This window comes from Carya illinoinensis, chromosome 10, assembly GCF_018687715.1.
Source record: "Carya illinoinensis cultivar Pawnee chromosome 10, C.illinoinensisPawnee_v1, whole genome shotgun sequence".
NCBI classification, from domain to species: Eukaryota; Viridiplantae; Streptophyta; class Magnoliopsida; order Fagales; family Juglandaceae; genus Carya; species Carya illinoinensis.
The window spans coordinates 32,380,498-32,403,251 of record NC_056761.1 but is presented as its reverse complement, the minus strand read 5'-3'; the positions used below and the strand labels follow the sequence as shown (position 1 = coordinate 32,403,251).

General features: G+C 36.9%; 3 protein-coding genes across 4 annotated transcripts; 1 reads left to right on the top strand and 2 right to left on the bottom strand.

The window, feature by feature from the left end:
• The first annotated feature begins 40 nt into the window (after positions 1 to 40).
• On the top strand, positions 41 to 8,479 carry LOC122279173 (probable LRR receptor-like serine/threonine-protein kinase At1g67720). Of its 2 annotated transcripts, none has more exons than XM_043089569.1 (15): positions 41 to 491; positions 1,733 to 2,264; positions 2,532 to 3,037; positions 3,167 to 3,299; positions 3,439 to 3,510; positions 3,626 to 3,694; positions 3,771 to 3,842; positions 4,019 to 4,087; positions 4,993 to 5,147; positions 5,234 to 5,472; positions 5,961 to 6,087; positions 6,157 to 6,225; positions 6,331 to 6,517; positions 7,357 to 7,492; positions 7,828 to 8,479. In XM_043089569.1, exons 1-15 carry the CDS (start codon positions 413 to 415, stop codon positions 8,161 to 8,163), a joined length of 2,781 nt encoding a protein of 926 aa, XP_042945503.1. In that variant the 5' UTR covers positions 41 to 412; the 3' UTR covers positions 8,164 to 8,479. The 2 variants fall into 2 exon arrangements, with proteins under 2 accessions (XP_042945503.1, XP_042945504.1); XM_043089570.1 differs by lacking the exon at positions 41 to 491 and adding an exon at positions 602 to 833.
• Positions 8,480 to 13,886: 5,407 nt separating this feature from the next.
• Positions 13,887 to 14,786, bottom strand: LOC122278652. Its single transcript, XM_043088835.1, has one exon. It carries the CDS (start codon positions 14,784 to 14,786, stop codon positions 13,887 to 13,889), a length of 900 nt encoding a protein of 299 aa, XP_042944769.1.
• Positions 14,787 to 15,858: 1,072 nt separating this feature from the next.
• On the bottom strand, positions 15,859 to 17,184 carry LOC122278767. The gene is made up of 2 exons (XM_043088961.1): positions 16,713 to 17,184; positions 15,859 to 16,409 (listed from the first exon to the last, which is right to left on the bottom strand). Exon 1 carries the CDS (start codon positions 16,996 to 16,998, stop codon positions 16,732 to 16,734), a length of 267 nt encoding a protein of 88 aa, XP_042944895.1. The 5' UTR covers positions 16,999 to 17,184; the 3' UTR covers positions 15,859 to 16,409; positions 16,713 to 16,731.
• Positions 17,185 to 22,754: the final 5,570 nt, after the last annotated feature.

The window sequence follows — 22,754 nt, the reverse complement described above, 5'->3', positions numbered from 1 at the left end:
ACCCACGGCAGGTACCAGTCCAGTTCAAGCTAAAATCCATCGATACTCACGACTCAGAAGGACCTCTCTCTCTCTCTCTCTCTCTCTCTCTGTCTCTCCACCATTATCTCTACAAAACGTGTCTTTACCAACTTTCAACTCATTCACTTGCTCAAACTCATGGAGCAGCACCTACACAGCCACAGTCCCTTTCCCGTATATTTTTAAATAAAAAAGAGAGAACCAGTTCTGTTCTAAATTCTAATCGTTTTGGATTATTTTAGTTTTTTGGTTAGAGACAAGCATCTTTATGCCTGCAGCACGGAGTGATGTTTGGCCTTTCTCTGCTTCTTTTCTTTTTCTGTGCCATTTTCATGGTATCATATTCTCTTCGATTAATTCCTCTCTCTCAGTTTAGCTTCTCGCACCCATAATGGAGATTAGGCTTTCCCTCTTCTCTCTCTCCTTCTTCCTTCTGTTTCTCTTGGATGCCTCCTCAGCCCAGATGCCAGGTTCTCTCTCTCTCTCTCTCTCTCTCTCTCTAGCAAAATACATAACTTTTTGTATGGTTTCTATGCCACATCTTGTTAAATATACACTCTTTTCTTAACTTTTTGTATGGTTTCTATGCCACATCTTGTTAAATATACACTCTTTTCTTTTGGGCATAAAATGCTATGCTCTGTAAATGCATTCCTAATTTTGCTTTTATTATCATTTTTACTTCTTTCATTTGTTTTCTAAATTGGCACTCTAAACAAGAGGAAGGGAAGGTAGCCATCTCCACATTCCTGCTCCCCAGAACTATCAGCCAAACGAGACATTTGAAGAAGTGGAAACAATCGAAGTAAAGGGTACACGGTTTTCTTTGTGTCGGCTTTTGGGGAGTATGAGACTGAGGGTGATCCGATCATTTTCATCAGTATAAGAATTTGTGAAAGAAAAAGAAAATAAAAGAAAAAAGGAATACCAGCCGTTAATTGAAATGCAAACCTTAAACCCTGTGCTTACAACTCGGTTTCTCCGACCCTCAAAGATCAGGAACATTTCTATTGACCGATAAAAGTTACATTAATAATGAAGTTTTCTTTAATGCAACTACCCAAAACTTCAATCTTTTTACGTAGTCTATTAAGATTTGTAAAGTGTAAAGTGTTCCTACGGTTTTATTTTTTTAAAAAGGTTCTTACTTTGGTAATGAAGTTAACAATGAACTAGATTATTATACTTGTCAAATTTTGGATTCACTTGAATGCCATCGGAAGTTTAATCCATCACGGTTTGGGTGTTCCGGAACCTGTAAATTATCTATAACATCTAGAAGTGAAGATCCTGCTTCAGATTCCCTTGTGATGTAGAATCGCATATAGAATATTACTTGATAATTACTGGATCAAAGACTAAAGTTGAGATATTTGATGGAGCCAACTACAACTATTGCATGGATTATCCAATTTCTTTCATCACATTGGTCTTAAATATACCCCCTGTATACTTGGGCTATACCTATATATGTACTTTTTCAATCTGTTACTTATAAAAAAAATATATATGTACTTTTTCAATCTTCTACTTAGGTTCAAAAAAAAAAAATTTCATGTGACACTACATTGTGGTTTTAGATCTATTTCTGTCTCTCGTTCTCTCTTTTTTTGGCTAAAAAAAAATATATTTGCAGATAATATTGGTGCTGCTTATTTTCTCCCTTTTTTTTTAACACTGGTTGATAATTACATAAGGTCTTGTGAAGCAGGTTTTGTGAGTTTTGATTGTGGAGGTAAAGAAAATTTCACGGATGACCTTGGCCTTAAGTGGACTCCTGATAATCAGCTTGCTTACGGAGAAACCGCTATTATAGATGTTGCAAATGAGAGACGCAAGCAATACATGACCCTGAGACACTTTCCTGCTGATTCCAGGAAGTATTGTTACACACTTAAAGTCATAAGTAGGACTAGGTACCTTGTGAGAGCAACATTCTTGTACGGAAACTTTGACAACAACAATGTCTACCCAAAATTTGACATTTCCCTTGGGGCAACTCCTTGGTCATCTATAGTCATTTCAGATGCTAGTACTATAGAAGTCCGAGAGATAATATTCCTGGCTTTAAGTCCCACTATCAGTGTGTGCTTATCCAATGCTTCTACTGGCCAGCCATTTATATCTACTCTTGAGCTCCGACAATTTAATGGTTCAATTTACCACACAGAATTTGAGGAGCAGTATTACCTCAGTGTCTCTGCGAGGATAAACTTTGGTGCAGATAGTGAAACTCCAGTCAGGTATGCTCAGAATATTTGGTTAGAAGCACTTTACCACATGCTGTTTTAAATGCACAGTTTCTGAATGCATTATTACTATTATAAGTAAGATTTTATCTGAATGCATTTTAAATAATATTATGCCAAACAACGTGAGAAGAAAACAGATTAGTTACTCAATTGTTCTGAAAAACACGGATGCCTAACACTTTAAAAGTGAGAACTTTACACAATTATTATTGAAGATTTTTCCATATTATGAGAAGATCTGTATCTCTGTTGTTTTAGGTATCCCGATGATCCTTTTGATAGGATATGGGAGTCAGACTCCGTGAAGAAAGCAAATTACCTTGTTGATGTTGCTGCTGGAACCAAAAAAGTGTCAACCAAAATGCCAATTGATGTTAGAATGGATGACAGTCCACCAGAAAAAGTGATGCAGACTGCTGTAGTTGGCACAAATGGGTCATTAACTTATCGGTTAAACTTGCATGGCTTTCCTGGTTTTGGATGGGCATACTGCTACTTTGCAGAAATTGAAGATTTGGATTCAGACGAGTCTCGAAAATTCAGACTGGTACTCCCGGGCAATACTGATATAAGCAAGGCTGTAGTCAATATTGAAGAGAATGCTCAAGGAAAATATCGTCTTTATGAGCCTGGATTTGCAAACTTATCCCTTCCCTTTGTACTCTTTTTTAGATTTGGAAAAACTTCCGATTCTTCAAGGGGGCCTCTTTTGAATGCTATGGAGATAAATAAGTATCTGGAGAAAAACTATGGTTCTTTAGATGGTAAGTATATAATGGTTCCTTGAGTGCATACATGAGATTTAGAATCGTGTTTAGCCAGATAATTAAGTATACATGGTTATGGTTTTTGTTCTTGAGCAACTCTTTACCATGGACTCACGTGAGTTGCAGGAACAGTCATTGAAAATGTGGCTTCATACTACTCATCTGTAGATTGGGCACAAGAAGGTGGTGACCCATGTCTACCTGTTCCTTGGTCATGGGTGCAGTGTGACTCAAATCCACAGCCAAAAATTACTAAAATGTAGGTCAAGCCTTTTTAAGGCTATATCTCATGAATATTTAATCCATTTCTTCTTCTTTCAAAGTGTAAGTCCCCTGCACAAATGAATAGCAATGTCACTAATCTAATGGCAACTACTTTTGTTCTTGATGCTTGGCAGTTCATTGTCCAGAAAGAACTTGACTGGGAATATCCCTTCAGACTTGACAAAGTTGACCGGTTTAGTTGAGTTGTAAGTTTAGAACTGCATATCCATTTTTATGAATGGGAAACAGTTGGTTTCCATGTTTAATGCCACAGGTGTAGATAACTTGTACTATCATCATCCATCTCCCTTTTGGTTACAGGTGGCTTGATGGTAATTCATTTAGTGGTCGAATACCTGATTTTACTGGATGTGCAGACTTGAAAATCATGTAATCTAAGATGACTTTCTCTTAATCATAGGTTATATAAAAAATTTAAGCTAACCATGATCTTTGCCTTGTATAGTCATCTCGAGAATAATCAGTTGACGGGTGGACTGCCTTCCTCTTTGATGAACCTACCAAATTTGAGGGAATTGTAAGTTATTGAGACATTTGTGTTTGTTATTGTAATTTACATACAATTTGAAAGACTCTGATTTCTGATCTTCTTATTAAGATAGATCTTACCTGAAGTTATAGATCTTACCTGAAGTTAGTAATGCCATGCTGTTTGAGCTGAAGGTCTTACATATGATGCATCCGATGGTGCAGGTATATGCAAAACAATATGTTGTCAGGAAAAGTGCCGTCAGGTCTTCTAAATAAAGTCTTGGTCTTGAAGTAAGTATAAAGCTTTTACAATAGTAATTGGGTTTCCCTAGATGCTAACGTTTTAAAATCATTTACTCTCTAAACATTACTTTTAGTGCAATCCATATACTTATTTTGTACTCGTGTATGTATGCCGGCCATCTATGTTAAACATAGACACCACCATATGGAAGTTATGTAGCAATAGAAGCTCTTGTCAACCACTGTATTTGGGACATGAAAGAGCAGACAATTCAAATTAAAGAAAGGCCAGAATTGTCTGGACGGTCTCTGTAATTAGTTTCATTATTAGCATGATTTTAGACTGCAGAAATCTAGGTAAATCCTTTTTAGCAATTATGTGCTTATTATGGTAGCAATTAGAAACTTATCAAAAAATGATAGCAATTAGAATGTATGCCAATTGAACTTATGTAGAAAACAACCTTTAGGTTTTTGCCTGCTGCCAAAATTTGTTGTTTTGGGGAAAATCCCACTGCTTGCAACTTTTAAACACATTAGATTATTGTGGGGATTGGCATATGTCACTTTTATTTATGGCTGATTTTATTTTAGTTTTTTAATCTTTTTAATGTGGAAACTAAAATGGCTTTGAAGTTCATGGTTCTTTGCTTATATAAAAATGTAGCAACAGTCAGTTCATGTTTCCTCTGCAGTATATCTTTGATATGTTTTTGCAAGCCAATGTTTAAATTGAAATACAATTGATAAGTTAGTAGGAATGTGGATTTATCTGTAACTTTGTGCCTCTTTGTGATACCTTTATGTTATCTTACCATTCCAGTCAAGTTTCACTGATATTAGCCTCATTTTACATGTTATTTTCTTGTTCTTGTGGTTGGGGGGTGGAATGTGGTTGTGTTTGGATTTTACTTATGTATGTCACTCCAACGTTCTATTTTGATTATACTCAGCTACTCTCGGAACATCAATCTCCGGGAAGGGGACAAAACAGGGAGCCGCATTAATGTAATCATTGGTTCATCAGTTGGGGCTGCTGTTCTGCTTATAATTACTATTTTTTCGTGCCTATTTATGAGAAAAGGGAAGAAAAGGTATTCCAAGCAAGGTATGAGTCTTGTGCAATCTTCAAGTTGATGTAATTTTTTGTAAATATTACAGCCGGTTCAACAAAACTTGTTTGATTTGTCATAGACCAACTGGAACATGCCCTTCCTGTTGGAAGTTTAGTTTCTTCCAAGAGTGATGCTCCTACAGAAGCTGCACATTGCTTCACTTTCTATGAAATTGAAGATGCTACGAGAAAATTTGAGAAGAAGATTGGTTCTGGAGGATTTGGAGTTGTATACTATGGAATGAAAGATGGAAACGAAATTGCAGTCAAAGTTCTAACCAGTAATTCCTACCAAGGAAAGCGTGAATTTTCTAATGAGGTGGGCCTTTTTGTGATCCAACATATTTCCGTATTCTGACTATAGGTAGCCATAACATCTTGACCTATTTATGAACTGTTGAAGTTTTCAATAATGAAATGTAAAGCAGTGGCATGGGACTGTTTCAACTTCTGTTTTTTTTATCCCAACTGAATTGGGAATAAACAAACAAAGGAAGTGGAAAGGAGAGGAGCTACCCAAGTCCTTTTATACAAGGGCATTTTATGTTGGCGTTTTCACTTATAATTTTATTAAAATCAACTTGATTTGCCTCCTATTTTTTCTTATCTTATATCTTGGACAAATTTGGAGAAACAGGGAGGTTTTGAAACTTTGATCTCTTCCATTCTCATCTTTTGTGAAATTATTGCGTTAATTAACTGAAGTTTGTCATTATTATTAATGTGTCCTGTTATATTTAGTGGGACTATTTGTTGTTAGACATTAAAAACTGGGTTCTTGTGGTTGAGTGCTTCAATTTGATCTAGGTGACTCTTCTTTCAAGGATACATCACCGGAACCTGGTACAGTTTCTTGGGTATTGCCAGGAAGGAGATAGAAGCATGCTTGTTTATGAGTTCTTGCATAATGGAACTCTCAAGGAACACCTTTATGGTAAGCTCACTTGTTTCTGAATTATGCAATATGAGTTTCAATGCTTAGCCTTGGATAAATTGTTCGTAGGCCCATTAACGCGTGAACGAAGTATCACTTGGATCAAGCGACTTGAAATTGCTGAGGATGCTGCAAAAGGTTTATGAGCTAATAAAATAAACTCTCTCTCATACTGCTAACAATGAATTCTTTCCTCTATAATGTAGAATTCAAACTGATTTATGTATTCTCATGTTTGTTTAGGGATTGAATACCTTCATACGGGCTGTGTTCCAGCCATTATTCATAGAGACTTGAAAACCAGCAATATTCTTCTTGACAAGCACATGAGAGCAAAGGTTTCAGATTTTGGTCTTTCAAAACTGGCAGTAGATGGAGTCTCTCATGTTTCGAGCAAAGTACGGGGCACAGTGGGCTATCTGGATCCCGAGTAAGGCTTTTCTGTCCTTTATTTTTTTTTAATAGGAAAAAGTAAGAAGGCTTTTCTGTCTCCTTTGAGTTCTATCATTTTTCCTTGATATCAAGCCAAGCATCATATCAGGCCTAGGTTCTGTCATTTGATTGAAGCTTAGATATCTTAACAATCCTTTTGGTGAAACGTCCTATTCATTTGTTCATCGGGGAAACTACATTTTACATCCCCAGACTACCACCATTTTTTTTGTCATTTTGGTCTCTGACTGTCAAAACTAGCAATTGGCAGCCTATATACCAAATTTGGAAATTTTCACATTTGGTTAAGATCTACTTGAGATAGATGGAAAAATAGGACACGTGACATATTTGTAATGCCCAAATCTTGACCAAGAGTGAGAATTACCAAAATTTGGTAGTGTAGGGTCCCGATTCATGTCAGTCTTAGTACTTTAGGGTGCATTCCAAAAGAGGTGGTAGTTTGAGAATGTAAAGTATAATTTTCCCTTATTCACTTGCGCTGGCTTTTATGAGAACCTGTACTTGTAAACATACAAGCGAAAAAATAAAGATAGGTTATCATGGGTGACAAAATTGTTGTCTTCCAGGACTCTGATTTTACCTCGGTCAAACATGTAGCAGTGTGTAAACACACTCTGCTGATGCTTTAGCTGTTTCCATTTTGCAGCCTTGATCAAGCTGTGTTGTCTTTGTTTTGGAACAAAATCTGTAGAAGTGTGTAAATACAAAACATGTAGCAGTGCCCGACAAAACCTAACCCCTCATATTTAAGATGGGTTTCATAACCTGTGTAGTATATTACAATACAATGAGTCTTTTTCTCCTGATGTGCAGGTATTATATCTCGCAGCAGTTGACGGACAAGAGTGACGTTTACAGCTTTGGTGTAATTCTTCTGGAACTAATGTCTGGCCAAGAAGCAATATCTAATGAAAGCTTCGGTGTGAATTGTCGTAACATTGTCCAGTGGGTAAGCCTGGTTTGTTCTGCTGAGACAGGTTTTGAGACGTGATAATTGAATGCATCCCCTATGTTCGTTGGTAATCATGTTTATTAAACAGTTTGAAACCATTATCTTTTTCTTTTAATGATCCATATCTAATCTTCTTTTGGGTTTCTCTTATCACTTATTTGTGTTGTTTCATAGAGCTTTAAGTCATTCGTCTATAAAAACTACTTGGTGGGTGAAAAACATGGACCATTGTTGCAAGTGCTTTGATATAGAAGTGAAATGATTAATAACCCTCCTTTTATTTCATCAACTTGCCATTGCGTGTTAAATTACCTGTAATGATTGTGTCACAGGCAAGGTTACATATTGAGAGCGGGGACATTCATGGAATCATTGATCCCTCACTACATCATGAATTTGACATCCAATCAATGTGGAAGATAGCAGAGAAAGCTCTGATGTGCGTCCAACCTCAAGGACATATGAGACCGTCAATTTCAAATGTTCTTAAGGATATTCAAGACGCAATCGCGATTGAAAAGGAAGCAGCAGCCGTAAGAGATGGTAACTCAGACGATATATCAAGGCACTCTCTTCATTCTTCCTTGAACATGAGCTCCAGGGATTCAGGTGGTGCTAATAATTACCTATCATTTGATGAATCCATTGCACGGCCTTCTGCACGGTAGTTCTCATTCATTATATACAAAAACAAAATGCCTTATTGTGAGAAAAAAAATGGAATTCTTTCTTACAGGGGAGCTCACAACTTTGCATGATGTTGCCACATCTTCCTTAAGTTTTGGACATTGTAATAGTGGTTTGTTTAGGTAGCAATATCTAGTTCCTTGTAAAAGGTTTTGTATTTTTCAGAGATTCGTCTGTCCAAATCATGCGACTAGCGAGCCGTCAGTTTGGTGGCATGGTTTTTTTTTTTTCTTTTTGGTTCTGAATAAACATTTCATTGAGATAGAACTATAAAGTAATATGACTAGGAATTCTCAACTCCTTTCATACAGTTAGAAACATCTAATTCCATAGCCCATTTAGCAACTTCATGTGCCTGCCTGTTTGCTTCTCTTGTTGTCCAGCACAGTTCCCAGCCTGAATTGTTTCTCATTCTATTTTTTATGAAGCTTAACCCTTTCTGCAAACTATCGCCTTCCTTTAAAGGATTTTGGGGGTGGTGATGACAGAGTACCTTCATTCCTATCGTTTGCTTAGCTTAACAGAGGTTTTAGGGTCAACATGGTGGTTGCACTCAACCCACTGGTGGGAATTATGAGGGGTTAGTTCAAATGGTAAGTCTTGGGCCCCGTATGGTTTTAGATGGTCTTAATTAATTTCATCTCATTTCAATATCTAAATACTATTTAAACACAAATATTTTTCAATTTTAAGTTTTTAAATTTTAAATTTTTTCATTTAATTATTATAGCTTTTTTAAACTTCCAAACAAAACACAAAAAACAACTCAATTTTTTCAAATTTCAAATCAAAAATTATATTCTAACAATATTTTAACTTTATAATATATTTGTAATTTTTTTTCTCATTTATCAAAATATCACGAAACATCTTAACTTAAATCATTTCAATACTATTCACAAATTATCTTATTACTATTTATAGATCTCATTTGTGTAACCAAACGAGACATTGGTCTTTATGATATGCTTTATGAAACCAGAAATTTCTCTGAAGGGGACAAACTTGGAGATACAATTTAATAAGTTTATTACTTCTCATAAACTTAATTTTAATTTAATTTTTTTGGGCCACATCATAGAAAATATAAAATATATAAAAATAAAACAACTTTTGGGACTATAGGAAAAAGATTGGAGAGGCATTCTATGTATATAGAAATTCTAGAAAGTTTTGGAAAACATATAGGGATTATAATTTTTCTAGAGGGACTATTTTCTATATGCATATTATTATATATATAAAAAAATATACTTAGAAGACATTTTGAATTTAAAAGGAACTGGGGGATGTCCCCCAACCCTTAACGCGGTTCCACCGCTGTATGCTCCTTCTAGATTTAGAGTTCGAATATTTGAATGCAAAACAATTTCTATGGTTTACGTCTCATTAGTAAAAAGTCGATCACTTACCTATAAGAGTATTCTCAATAGAATATGCATATGTAAATAAAGAGTTCCTTTTAACTATTACGGACTAAAAGTTGGCTACAATAGATTATGTAAAATCAAAAGGTTTAGCTTTTAGCTACAGTATTTGTAAAAATAAAGTCAAATTTGATATGAACTGTTCAATGACTAAATGTTTAGTTTATTATTTTTTTGGTAACACCCTCTCTCTTCCCTCGACATTTTTTCAAAAAACTCTTTACTGCAGCAATTAATGTCAACAAGGGTTGTATTGAATTTATTCTTTGGCATTTATATTGATTTTTAGATAAATTTAATTAGACATTTGTGGTTATTAATATTAAATGACCATTAAAAATATGATTTTTTAACCCATAATTTAATTAGAATATAATTACTAATTAACATATAATTAATATAATGGTAAAATATGATATAAATAAATATATTTAAAAAATAATTAAATTAATATTATTTTATTATCATATAAAGAATAAATAGATAATTCAATGTGGGGACTTGTGTGAATGAAATAGCCAAAAGTTAAATTCATCTCATATTCATCAAAAATGTCATTTAATTTTAACTAGTCCATTGAGGATGCTCTAAAGGACTGGAGTTTAACCATGTAAAAGGCATGTTACGTTACACGATCTTAGAGCATTTTCACTGAGTTATATATTTCCAAAATATATTGTAGTTTTTGACTATTAGATATAAAATACACTTGCAACGAATTATCTATTAACAAAATTTGTAGCTTTTAGCTACCGTATTGGTAAAAAAAAAGATCAAATTTGGTCTACACTGTACAAAGAGTAAATCTTATTTTATTATTATTTTTCTAACACTCTCTCTTCTCTCTATTTATATCTACAAACTTCCATAAATTTCTTTAAATTAAATAACAAAATGTGATAAAGTAAAATAAACTAATAATTAATAATTAAAATATGATAAAATAAAATAAATTAATAATTAAAAAAATTAAATATTTTTTAAATTATTAATTACGCATTACTATATAATAAATAAATAGATATCCAATATAAAGATTTTTTTTTTGATAGGAAGAACACTTTCATTTATAATCAAAACAGAATTACAATGCTAAATTAATCCATTGGACTTGTTCAATAACAGAGGGAACAGACTCCCACCAAACACTTGTATCAACTATTGATCTTGCAAACCTTGCTAATCTATGTGCTGACTCATTTGCCTCCCGATTGACATGCAAAATAGAGCAATCTGGTATTCTACTCTGCAGCTGCTTTATGTCTGTTACAATATTTCCAAACATAGCATTGGCTAGCTCAGGTTTTGCTAGCTCTTGAGCTAAAATCAACGAATCTGTCTCAATGATTAGAACTTGCAACCCAAGTGGGATACAAAATTGTAAGCCCCTGAGTATAGCTACTAGTTCAATCTCTAGAGGCTCCACCACTGCTGTCTCCTTTTTGCTTACAACCATGATCACCTTTCCTTCCCAATCTCTGAGAATAAGACCAACTCCTGCATTGCCATCTTCACTAAACATTGCTCCATCCGCATTAAGCTTTGTGGTCTCTTGTGGAGGCAATTGCCATTTAGTCACTCTCTTAATGCCATTAAAATTAGTGTCTTTAGTTGCCTGAAAAGCCTTAAGCAAGCAAAGAGCATGGTTGACTACCTCTGCTGGTTCCAGTTGTTTTTCCTTAAATACCCACTGATTTCTTCTATACCAGCATGCTCAAGCTATCATGAATAAATGCTCTAGCTCTTCTTGACTGTGATTAACTTGTACTCGAGCAACCATCTCTCTAAAGTCCTCATGTGGTACTGCATTCATTCTTTGAGGAAACTGTTGATCCCAGGTTTCAGTGAGCATCTGACATTGTTTAAGAGCATGTGCAGTATTTTCACAATCTGCAGAACACAATTGACATGTGGCATCTTCAACTACCTTTCTTCTTTTCAAATTGCATCTGGTTGGCAGGGCTTCAATGCAAGCTCTCCATTCAAAAATCTTAACCTTCTGGGGCACTTTCATCCTCCAAATGGCTTTCCACAACTTTTTATCTTCTCTACTTCTTGAGCTTTCTCCCTCTGCTGTTGTGGCCAAGCTTTTAAAAAGTTTGTAGGCACTCTTGACACTAAAGCAACCATTTCTCTTCATGTCCCATACTAACTTATCCTCATGGTTTTCTGAACTGAGGATAATTTTCAAAATTGCTTCAGCTGGTTCAGGGGCCAACAAACTTCTGACTTTGTTTATATCCCACCACCCTGAGTGTTGATCAATTAAAGTCTCTACTCTTTGGTCATCTTCTGTTAATCCAGCCATTGTCTGTTGTAAGTTTTTGAAACCAGGCACCCAATAGTCATCCCAAATCCTTATCATTCTTCCATTTCCAACCCTCCACCTACAATCTTGTAGAAGCTTTTCTTTCACTGACCAAATACCCCTCCACACAAAGGATGGATTTTGACCAAGATTTGCATTCTGAAAATTCGAGTTTTGGAAGTATCTGGCCTTAAAAACTTTGTGAAGCAGACTTTCTTCATTCTGCATTATTCTCCATCTTTGTTTTGCAAGTAGGGCCTCATTGAATATCCTTAAATCTCTAAATCCCATGCCCCCATCCCCTTTAGTCTCACACAACCTCTTCTAATTCACCCAGTGTATCTTCCTCTCTTCTTTCTTCTGTCCCCACCAAAACTTGGCCATCATTTGCTCTATTTCATGACACAAAGAGCTGGGTAGCTTAAAGCAGGACATAGAGTAAGTTGGAATAACTAAGGCCATTGCCTTTATTAAGACTTCTTTTCCCCCTTGTGATAAGAGTTTTTCCTTCCATTACTGCAACTTAGACCATACTTTATGCTTAATATCAGAAAAATCCCTTCTTTTATCTTTTCCTACCATTGATGGTAGGCCTAGATATTTATCATAATTATGGTATCCTTGAACTCCCCACAAAGATAGGACTTGTTGCTTAACATCTGATGGGACATTGTTACTGAAAACCATTGCAGTCTTTCCTGTATTAATTCTTTGACACGATGCATTCTCATATTCATCAAGGATTCTTTGTAACTCCATGTTCTCTTGAAGAGTGGCCTTGCAGAAGAGGATGTTATCATCTACAAATAGCAACTGATTCACTACTGGAGCCCCTCTGTATACACGAATGCCTGAAATCTGATTTCTGGAACTTGCTTCAGTCAGCAAAGAAATAAGTCCCTCAGTAACCAATAAGAATAAATAGGGAGATAGTGGATCTCCCTGTCTTAACCCACGGGAAGGATGAATAAGGCCAACTGGTTCTCCATTTATGAGAATGGAAAAAGAGACTGTTTTGACACAAAGCATAACTAATTGGATCCATCTATGAGCAAATCCCATATGTTTCATAATAGCTTCCAAATAATTCCATTCAAGCCTATCATAAGCTTGGCTTATATCTAACTTGACGGACATATATCCTTCTTTTCTAGCTCTTTTTCTTCTTAAATAATCAATCATTTCATAAGCTACAAGAATATTATCAGAAATGACTGTACCTGGTATAAATGCACTTTGATAGTTGGATATAACATGAGGAAGGACTAATTTCAACCTATTAGACATGACCTTGGAGATCAATTTATAAATGACATTACACAGGCTTATTGGGCGATACTGGGATACTATCTCAGGCTTTTTAGTTTTTGGGATAAGGACAATAAAGGTGTGATTTATCTCAGCAGGGAATTGACCCTCATTAAGAGCATGCAATACAGCTTTAGTCACAGACTTTCCTACAATATGCCAATATTTTTGATAGAAAATAGGAACCATACCATCGGGGTTCAGGAGCTTTAGTAGGATTCATTTGTTGCAGTACAGACTTTACTTCATCTTCAGAATAGGCCTTTGTAGGATCTTCATTCATTGTTTCTGTTACCCTGCCTTGTAGAGAAGATAAGAAACTGTTGCTAGTTGCCAATCCACTTGATTTAAATATCTCTTCAAAATAGTTTATTATCAGCTCATCCCTTTGCTCTTTTTCTTTCCATTCCCCATCTTCATCCTTGAGCCTGGTAATGATGTTCTTCTTTTTCCTTTGACATGCTTTGCTGTGGAAATACTTGGTATTTTGATCACCCCCTTTTAACTATAATGCTTTTGATCTCTACCTCCAAAGTATTTCTTCCCTCTCAAGCCATATTTGTACTTCCTCTCTTGCTTGCTGTACTGCTGCTCTATTTGGGTTTCTTAAGTTCTCTGTTTGGATCTTCTCTAATTGCATTCTAGCCATCCTTAATCTCTTTTAGACTGTTCCAAAACTAGCTTTGTTCCACCTTAGCAACCTGCCACTACACCTCGAAATCTTGTTCACCACCTCTCCAATAGGTCCATCCCCACAGTGAACTTGCCAAGCCTTCTCAATCACCTTTGCACATTCTTCACTTTCTGTCCATACTGCTTCAAACATGAAAGGCTTTTGGCCTTTAAACTTTTGCACACAACCCTCAGTTTGTAGCACAATAGGGTTATGGTCTGAATAAGCAGCAATGGTATGAAACACCTTTGCATAAGGAAAAGCTCTACACCATGCATTGTTTGCTAGGGCTCGATCTAGTCTTTCATGAATGGCATTTACCCCTTCCCTGCTGTTCCACCATGTAAAACTGGTTCCTTCAGAACCCAGATCAATTAATGTGCAGTCATCTATTATTCTTCTAAAACTCTCCATTTGTAATTCAGCTCTATCCTTCCCACCCTTTTTTTCCATTCTACTGGTTATTTCATTAAAGTCACCCATCACCAACCATCTCTCATGAGCACCCCTACTTAAAGACCTCATTAAGTCCCAAGTTTCTTCCCTCCTACTGGTTTCTGGGTGTCGATATAGACCTGTTACTTGCCACCAACCTTTATTATCACTGTCTTTCACTTCAGCATCAATATGATGCTTAGAAAAACTTTTAATTGTCAGCTCAACTTCCTGTCTCCATAACAAACTAAGGCCTCCACTTCTTCCCTCACAATCAACTGTTAGACAATTATGTAATCCCACCTGATACTTTACTCTATCCATTATTCTGCTGCTTACTTTTGTTTCTTGTAAAAACATTATATCGGGACCTTCTTTCTTGACTAAATCATGAAGTGCTCTAATGCCACGTGGGTTTCCAAGCCCACGTGCATTCCAGCTTAAACTTTTCATGGCTCCCGGCGGGGCTGAATTTCAGCCTCCACCAATCTTCGAGTTAACATCTTCTTAGCCTTCATAACCCTTCTCACTTTTGTTGCTGGAAAAGGAGCCCGAGCCATTGTCTTCCATTGTACTTCCCTTTCTCTTCATAGAATGTCTAACTAACTGATTATGGGCTCCTTTCTCAATCAGTTTTCTTTGCCTCAACCACTTTCCTCCTGTCACCTTTGTCTTAGTAACTTCTTCCTTAGCTGAAATTTCATTTTCATGAGCTACTCCTTTCCCTTTCAGTTGGGCTGTAGAATTCACCCTTAAATTTATTGGCCCTTCTTTCAAAGACCTGACTACGTTAAACCCATTCTCACTTGGTATGGCCCCTTTTGTAATCTCCATATCATTGGAAAGAGGTTTATCTTTTTTGACATTACTCCCACCAGGCACCATTACTTCAGCATTTACCACCTTTTCAATTTCCTTTTTTTGCTCCTTCACTGGCAATTCCCCTCCTCGAGTTAAATCTGCTACATTACTACATGTAACAGTCGGTTCTAAAACTGTTCCATCATCCTCCTGAATTGGTGCTAATTCCCTTGATTGCAGCCCTGGAACCGTTATAGCAAGACCTCTGCCCTGCTCAGCTTGCTGCTCACGGTGGTTGTAAGCATTTCTATTGACCAGAATCACTGGCTGTTTCACAGACTGCTGCATTGGTTCCTGCTCACGATGCTCACGGTTGTTGAAGGCTTTTCCAGAAAAAGTTGACACACGCATCCATTCACCAAATGGAAGACTTTCTTCCTTGCATGCTCCTTGTTTATCTTATATTATTTTATTATTATTTCAATGTGGAGATTTATATAAATGGAATAATAAAAATATAGCTATTTCAATGTGGAGATTTATATAAATAGAATAGTCAAAATTTAAATTCATCTTACATTTATCAAAATTATCATTTACATATGTATAATTCATTAACAATACTCTAAGTTTATGTTTTTCTTTTCCTAAGAAAGCCTAATATATATATATATATATATATAGGTAATTTAACAATCTGACGTACTATATCAAGTCACATCAGTTTATACATTTATTTGTATATAATTTCTTTGTAGTTAAAATATTTTCCTTTTCCATATATCAAACAGTTACGAGATATAAGATTGAAAAGGATGGGAGCCCGACAATTATCCCAAATCAATTAATACAACACAAGAAAAGAAAAGAAAAGAAAAGAAAAGAAAAGAAAAGACAAAAAAAAAAAAAAAAAAAAGGCCTCGCTTCCACCTATTTCCCTTTATTTCCCGCGAGAGGAAGCTGCCTGAAGTAGTTTTGTTGCAGTCTGAAAATTAGAAGCGATTGTACGACAAAAAGTCGTAGCAGATTTTTTTTTTGTTGCACTTTGGCGGTCCTTGAAAGAAACTCCCACTTCCTATTTCTCCTAATCTTCGATGAGGAGAAGGGGAACATAAAAAAATATGATCGGATGATGGTTCGATACTTCGGCAGACAGTCGTCAGTGGCTGTGGAGGGGTACGGGGATCACACGCCACGAGAGGATGATGGTCATATCTGCAATATCTGAGGTAAATGATCCCATTTTTGCCTCACGTAGCGGCCGAACGCGCGTCTCTGCAGAAAGTTTAACAGTTTGATCAGGAAAGGTTTTCATATGATTTTTTTTTCCTGACATCTTCAGAAATATAACCGAATTGAAGGGGCTGCCAGTGTGCCACTCGCAAAGGAAAACCCAATTTCTCCATCAAGAGCGAAAAATAATGGGACGCAAACTTTGTGATCGAAATGGATAAATAATTTCGACAATTATGTTTTGGGCTCAAGTTGAAAGGAGATAAAAGTGACAATAAAAGGGAAGCAAAGAGAATACAAGCTCTCATGAAACAAGAAATCACTTCTTGGAGGATAGAGGATTACATCTTCATAGAATTATATACTAAAATCTGATTGTGCTTGGACCCCAGCAGCTCAAGTCCATGACTTTTCTCACTGACTCCTCCTTAGACCGCTTCATCTGATGAGAAATAGCAGAAGAAGTCTGAGCAGAGAGTTTCTTGGCCTGATAGTAGGATCTGATGTTGTTCTTGGCATGCTGTTGCATTGACCTTATGATAAAGTTCCACCTGCAAACTCCTTGGTCTTTCAGGGTCTCCACAGCTGCTATGCTTGCTGCCACTACCCAAGCTTTGCAAGCTGAACTCATTTTTGTTTGATCTTTTGAGTTTTGGGTTGAGAGTTTTTTTTTCGTTTCTTTGGATTTGTGAAAAAGAGAGATCTGGGCTTTTTGATTTTGATGGAGGTGTTGCAGAATGGTGGTCTTTCTTATATAGGCAGGTCAGGTTAAAATCTTCGAAACCGTAAACTTGGCAGGCAATGAAGTAGAAAACCACATGTAGTCGCTCCAATTCATGTATTTGGAAAGTGGCCCTGGTATTTGTTGGCAAAACCGCGTGCTTAACTTCCCTGGTGAGCCTAGCTTTATTTATTCGGACGCGGAAGTCCCAGAGCTATTGCTATTATTAAAGTAGAACTGCTGTAGTTTGAAAGAGATCCTATAATTAAGAAAAGTGTTTGAACGAAATTTCCTTATTAGTCAATCCAATGGTCGTACAACAGCTTTAAGGTTGAAAAAAGTGATTCCATACATTGAAACGATATTTAGGGATTATTTAAAGCTTTTGTGGTCGTTTCCTAAATGATTATTAACGTGTGATGAAGGTGTATTAGCTTGTTTGAATGCCTGTGTGCTGATTCTGTGTGCTTCCACTTTTGATCAACACTTTTTGGCTATGCACATTGCACACTTCGTTTCGGTGGCTGTAAAATGGGACCCGCAGCTGTGAAAGACACAGTGAGAGAGAGGTCTCCATGAACTTACAACTTCTCAAGTCAATGCAAGAGGCCGGTACATCGGCAATAAATTCGGGTGCAGTGGAGTATTTTCGCTTTTTTCAGATTTATCCATATATATATATATATATATATTTTAAAATAAAATAAAATATATATATATATATATATTTTCCAGATTTAAAATATATATATATATATTTTAAACAAGCAAATTTTATTAAAATAAAAGATGATATATGTTAAAAGGGTGGAATTCCCAACAAATACCCTAATAAAACAACCATAGTATAAAAGAGGTGAAAAAAAAGAAAAAGAAAAAATGATTTTGAGACCAATTTGTTGATCATAACCAAAGCCCTACAAAGATGGTACTGCTTTAAAAGACGTTTTGAAGGTAAGCTACTGCTAGAAACGGTGTAAGCGGGTGCACTGTACTCCATTGTCTTAAGATATTTTTTGGAGAGATCCTTAGTTTTTTTAACAAGATCACGGGTTAGGAAAAACGATAGTCTGGATAGATCGACATCAAAAGAGCAAATATGTGGTGGCAAGATAGTAAACTTGCACCTCTGCAGTGGTGCTTGAAGGCCACGGGCCAGTAGGATGAAGGTGGGGTCGGGTTGATCGAAAGGATCGGAGGGAGGGGAATCTGCTTGTGCGGCACATGTAGCTGGCGGAGCTATCGGAGAGAGGCGGCACGTGAAAACCATGCACGGAAACAAGCCAGGCCTAAGGTCTATGCGTTGACATTTTGGGCGCAGTTCTGCATCGTCCTAGCAGATCAACGATAGGGGAACATTATGGTGGGGAGTGTGTCAACTTTCCATGATCGGAATGCAACAGATCTGAGAAAATCTGAACCGGCAAAATAAAAATGATCTTATAAGCATATTCACATATAGGTAGCGGAAATAAAATGAAAAAGGAAAAAGAGATGAAGAGGAAGGTGGAGCCGAAACTCACACCTTCCTCTCTAGCGAAACTAAACAGAAGGATGAGTTTTTTCTTAAAGAGAAGTAAGAGCTTCTCTTTCTAAAAAAATGGAAAATGAACTTTGCTTTTGCATGTAGATATGTTCATTATATGTATGTAAAAAGAAGATTTTTTTTCACCTAGAGAGCAATGTTTTTTAATGGGGGAAGGAATGCTTCATGGCAGGAACTCTAGGGAGGAGGCTCAAACGGCAATAGAAGGAGGAGGGTCCAATGGTGTCCAATCCAACTATAAATTATGATGATGGACATGGACAAGGCCCAAACTAGAGGCTAAAAGCCCATTAAGGCTTAATATTCTGTTGACTAATAAAACAGATAAGCACTAATATGGTGAGCAGATTACTCCTATTATTTGGGGGTAGGATGCATGGCTAAGTATCGTATGAAAGTAATCTAGTCGTGATGCTAATCCAACATTTCCCTACGCCTATATATATGGGTAATAGGTAACTCTGAGACTACTTCTGATCATATGCTTAAGTTATTATACACCATTACTTACTGATTTAGGCATTTGAGTGATTGCAGGCATCCATCGCCATCAACCTTTGATTTGCAGGTTAGCGATTACATTCGGTGGTGGGACACAACCTTTACAGAGGCATCGTCTGTGAGATTACTATTTTCCTTGATTTCAGTTTTCTTATTGGACATCAGCGTGATTTCCACATGTTAACCGTGACACACTCTCTAGCAAACTGCGAAACAGAAACGTTACCTACCACCATGGAAGTATGATTAGCTGCAATGGAGGAAAAGCTAAAGATAGCACTAGATGCCATGGAGAACCTAAAAAAGGAAAATGGATTTATGAAATGACAGAACTTGGAGCTCAGCAACACAGTCATGCCTAGCCATAGCGAACAGGGTGAGGGGGAAGCACATACTAATGGAAGACTGAACCAGGAGGATATAGAGAAGAAAAAGATTCATGACGAGCTGCGGAGTCTGGTTGGAAAGTATAAAGAAATGGTAAAGAAGATAAGAGGATCTTCCTCAATGGAATACTTGCTGAATCGGACCAATTTGTCATATAGTGAGAGGATTATGACCATGTCACTTCCACCGAAATTCAAAGTCCCGCAAATAGAGATGTATGATGGGTCTAAAGGATCTGATAGATCACTTGGAGAACTTCAAGGCACACATCACACTCCACGACTTCCTTGGAGAAATCACCTGCTAGGCTTTTCCCTTGACCTTGAAGGGAATGGCCTGAGGATGGTTTAAAACTCTCCGACCAGGGTCAATAAACAACTTTGAGAAATTAGCCAAGCAATTTCTAACCCCAATTCATGCCTAGTAGAAGGAGTCGGCGCCCAGCCACGTATCTTTTGATGGTTAAGCAAAGAGAAGAAGAGAATCTAAAGACTTACGTTATCTGCTTCAGCAAAGAAAGGTTGACAATAGATGATCAAGATGAGAGGACCACTCTTGCTGCCCTTTTAGGCAGAATTTGGCCACGCAGCCCCTTCATGGCTGAACTAGCCAGGAAGTTTCTACACTGAGAGAATTAATGGATAGGGCGGACGATTTTGTCAATGTTGAAGACACACTATAAGTCTTGGTAGACCCAAGAAAAGGGGAGCACAAGACTAAACGAAAAACCAACCATGGCGACAAGAAACCTATATCAAATCATCAAGACAAAAGACAGGAAATGTGGCTACAACAAAATAGATTGATACATAATAATTTGAATGTACAGGAAAAGGAGGAGCCAAACAGAGATCATTGGCAGTTTAAAACTAGCAATTGTTATTGCAAATACCATCAGAAAAATTCACATTGGACAGAAAATTGCACAACTATGAAGAAAATAGTCACTGAACTGGCGGACATAGAAGAAATGGAGTGAATAGTGGTAGAACGTTCAAAGCCTAAGCGGCAGTATGATTCAAATAATAATCCATGAAGAAGTAGCAATCTCGATAGGCGGCGACTGCATCGGGAAAATACACACAATAATGGTAGGGATCGAGCGTCCACAAATAACGATAGAGACAATAATAGGGTGCCTATAGGGAAAATCAAGACCATAGCAGGTGGATTTGCCGGAGGCGGCATCTCTTTGTTTAGTCGAAAGGCGCACGCACGAAGAGTAAGGTATGAAGAAGTGAATGTGGCAGACAGGCCTCCTAAATACCAAAAGTTTGGCACTTCAACAACCATAACTTTCAGGGAAGAAGACCGAGAAGGGGTGCTGTACCCCCATGACGATGCATTAGTTGTAACCCTTCTAGTCGCCAACTACACAACTAGGTGCATACTTATTGATAATGGAAGCTCATCAGACATATTGTTTTGAGAGGCATTCATAAAATTGGGCATAAATGTGGCTAAGTTGAGACCTTCTCCGATATCATTGAAAGGCTTCTTCGGATATACAATACAACCAGTGGGTGCCATCACTCTCTTGGTAACAGCAAGAACAGAAACATGTACGACTATCACTATGACTGATTTTTTAGTCGTGAAAGCCCCATCATCATATAACGCCATACCAGGGCGGCCAACACTTAATTACCTCAGGGTGGTCACATCCACCTACCACCTTAAGATGAAATTTCCAACAAACGGCGGGGTTGGGGAAGTGCAGGGCGAGTAGGCCCTAGCATAAGAGTGTTATGTGCAAGAGTTGAGAGGTAATGGGAGTGAAGTGTGCACTGTTACAAACAACGACGAAAAGAATGGTCAGGGAAGCAGTCGAGAGATCTCACCGCCACCCTTACCCCCACCCCTAGCAGTTTCCTTGGAATAGGGAGTGGAGGTCAAGGATGAACAAAACCAATAGTAGGCTGAAGTCAACGAACCTTTGGAGATTGTGAAACCGTATCCCAACCGCCTTAATGCCACAACACGTATTGGGACTCAAGTACTGATAAAGTGTCAAAACTACATAATTAAGTTGCTAAAGTGACTAAATTGTTTAACCAAAATGAATTAAGCACTTAATTATGGAGTAGATTATGACATTTGAGTAAATTAATAAATTCTGATATTTTTGCACTTAAAAGATTTATAATGTAATTGTTTTACATTAGAATTAATACCTCGTATTTTACTAATTGTGCATCTTACTTAAATGTTGTAGGGCATTATTAAAAAAAAAAAATACTTGAGTTGCCTACACCTCGTTTGAGAGGAATTTTGCAACAAATGGGTATTTTTGGAATCACCCAACTATACACAAAGAAATTGGTAGTAGAGCAAGATGTAGGGGCAAGACAATAGGGGCACGGCAGGAAATCACGCATACTCAAGGGGCAAATTAGATTCTTGGCTACAGGGGGTATTTGCGGGATTTTTTTATTTGGAACCACTTGGTTTAGACAGCAAAAAGGAGAGTTTCTTTCTTTTGGTCGGCTATGATTATTTTTTTGGCTTTACTGGAGGACACGGGTGTGGGACGTTGTAGGGGTTTTTCATTTTTTTTATCTCTGTTCTTTTAGTTTTTGGTCTAGAGTCGGTGGGAGGTCTCTCTTTCGATCTGAGTTATTTATTTTTCCTCGTTTTTAGTCTTGGGGGGTGTCGGCGTGAGGCAAGGGTAAGTTTTCATTGCTTTTTAGTTTCTTTGGTTTTTAGTTTTGAGTCGGCGGAAGCACTCTCACTCTCTCATTTTTCTTTTTCTTTTTCTTTTTGGCTTTCTCCCAGTTATTTCTTTCTCAGTTCTTAGTTTATTTCTCGGCTGGTTATTGTTTCATTTGGCTGACATTTTCGTTCCAGACTTGGGGATTGTTGGCTGCTTTTATTTTTTTCTTTTGTTGTTGTTTTTACGTTTCAAGTATCTTGGTTCTTAGTTTGGTTAACACGGCGTGGGTTCTATTCTCTCGGCATCGGTTGGGTTTTTCCAGATCTTGAAATTTTTCAGTTGGTTTTATTTTTTTGCCTTGCATTTTCATTCCAAACTTTTCGGTCAACATTGGCTATTTGGATTTGATTATTTTTTTGCAGTACTACTTTTCGGCATTTTGATTATTCTTCTGCATTTATTTTCCTACAACAACTTGAAATGTTAGGATTCATCATTTTTGGACATTTTGTTAATTTAGAAATGATAGGCTAGATTTTTAGCTTGGGATTCAATGAGTAACTCATGACTATTTTGGGT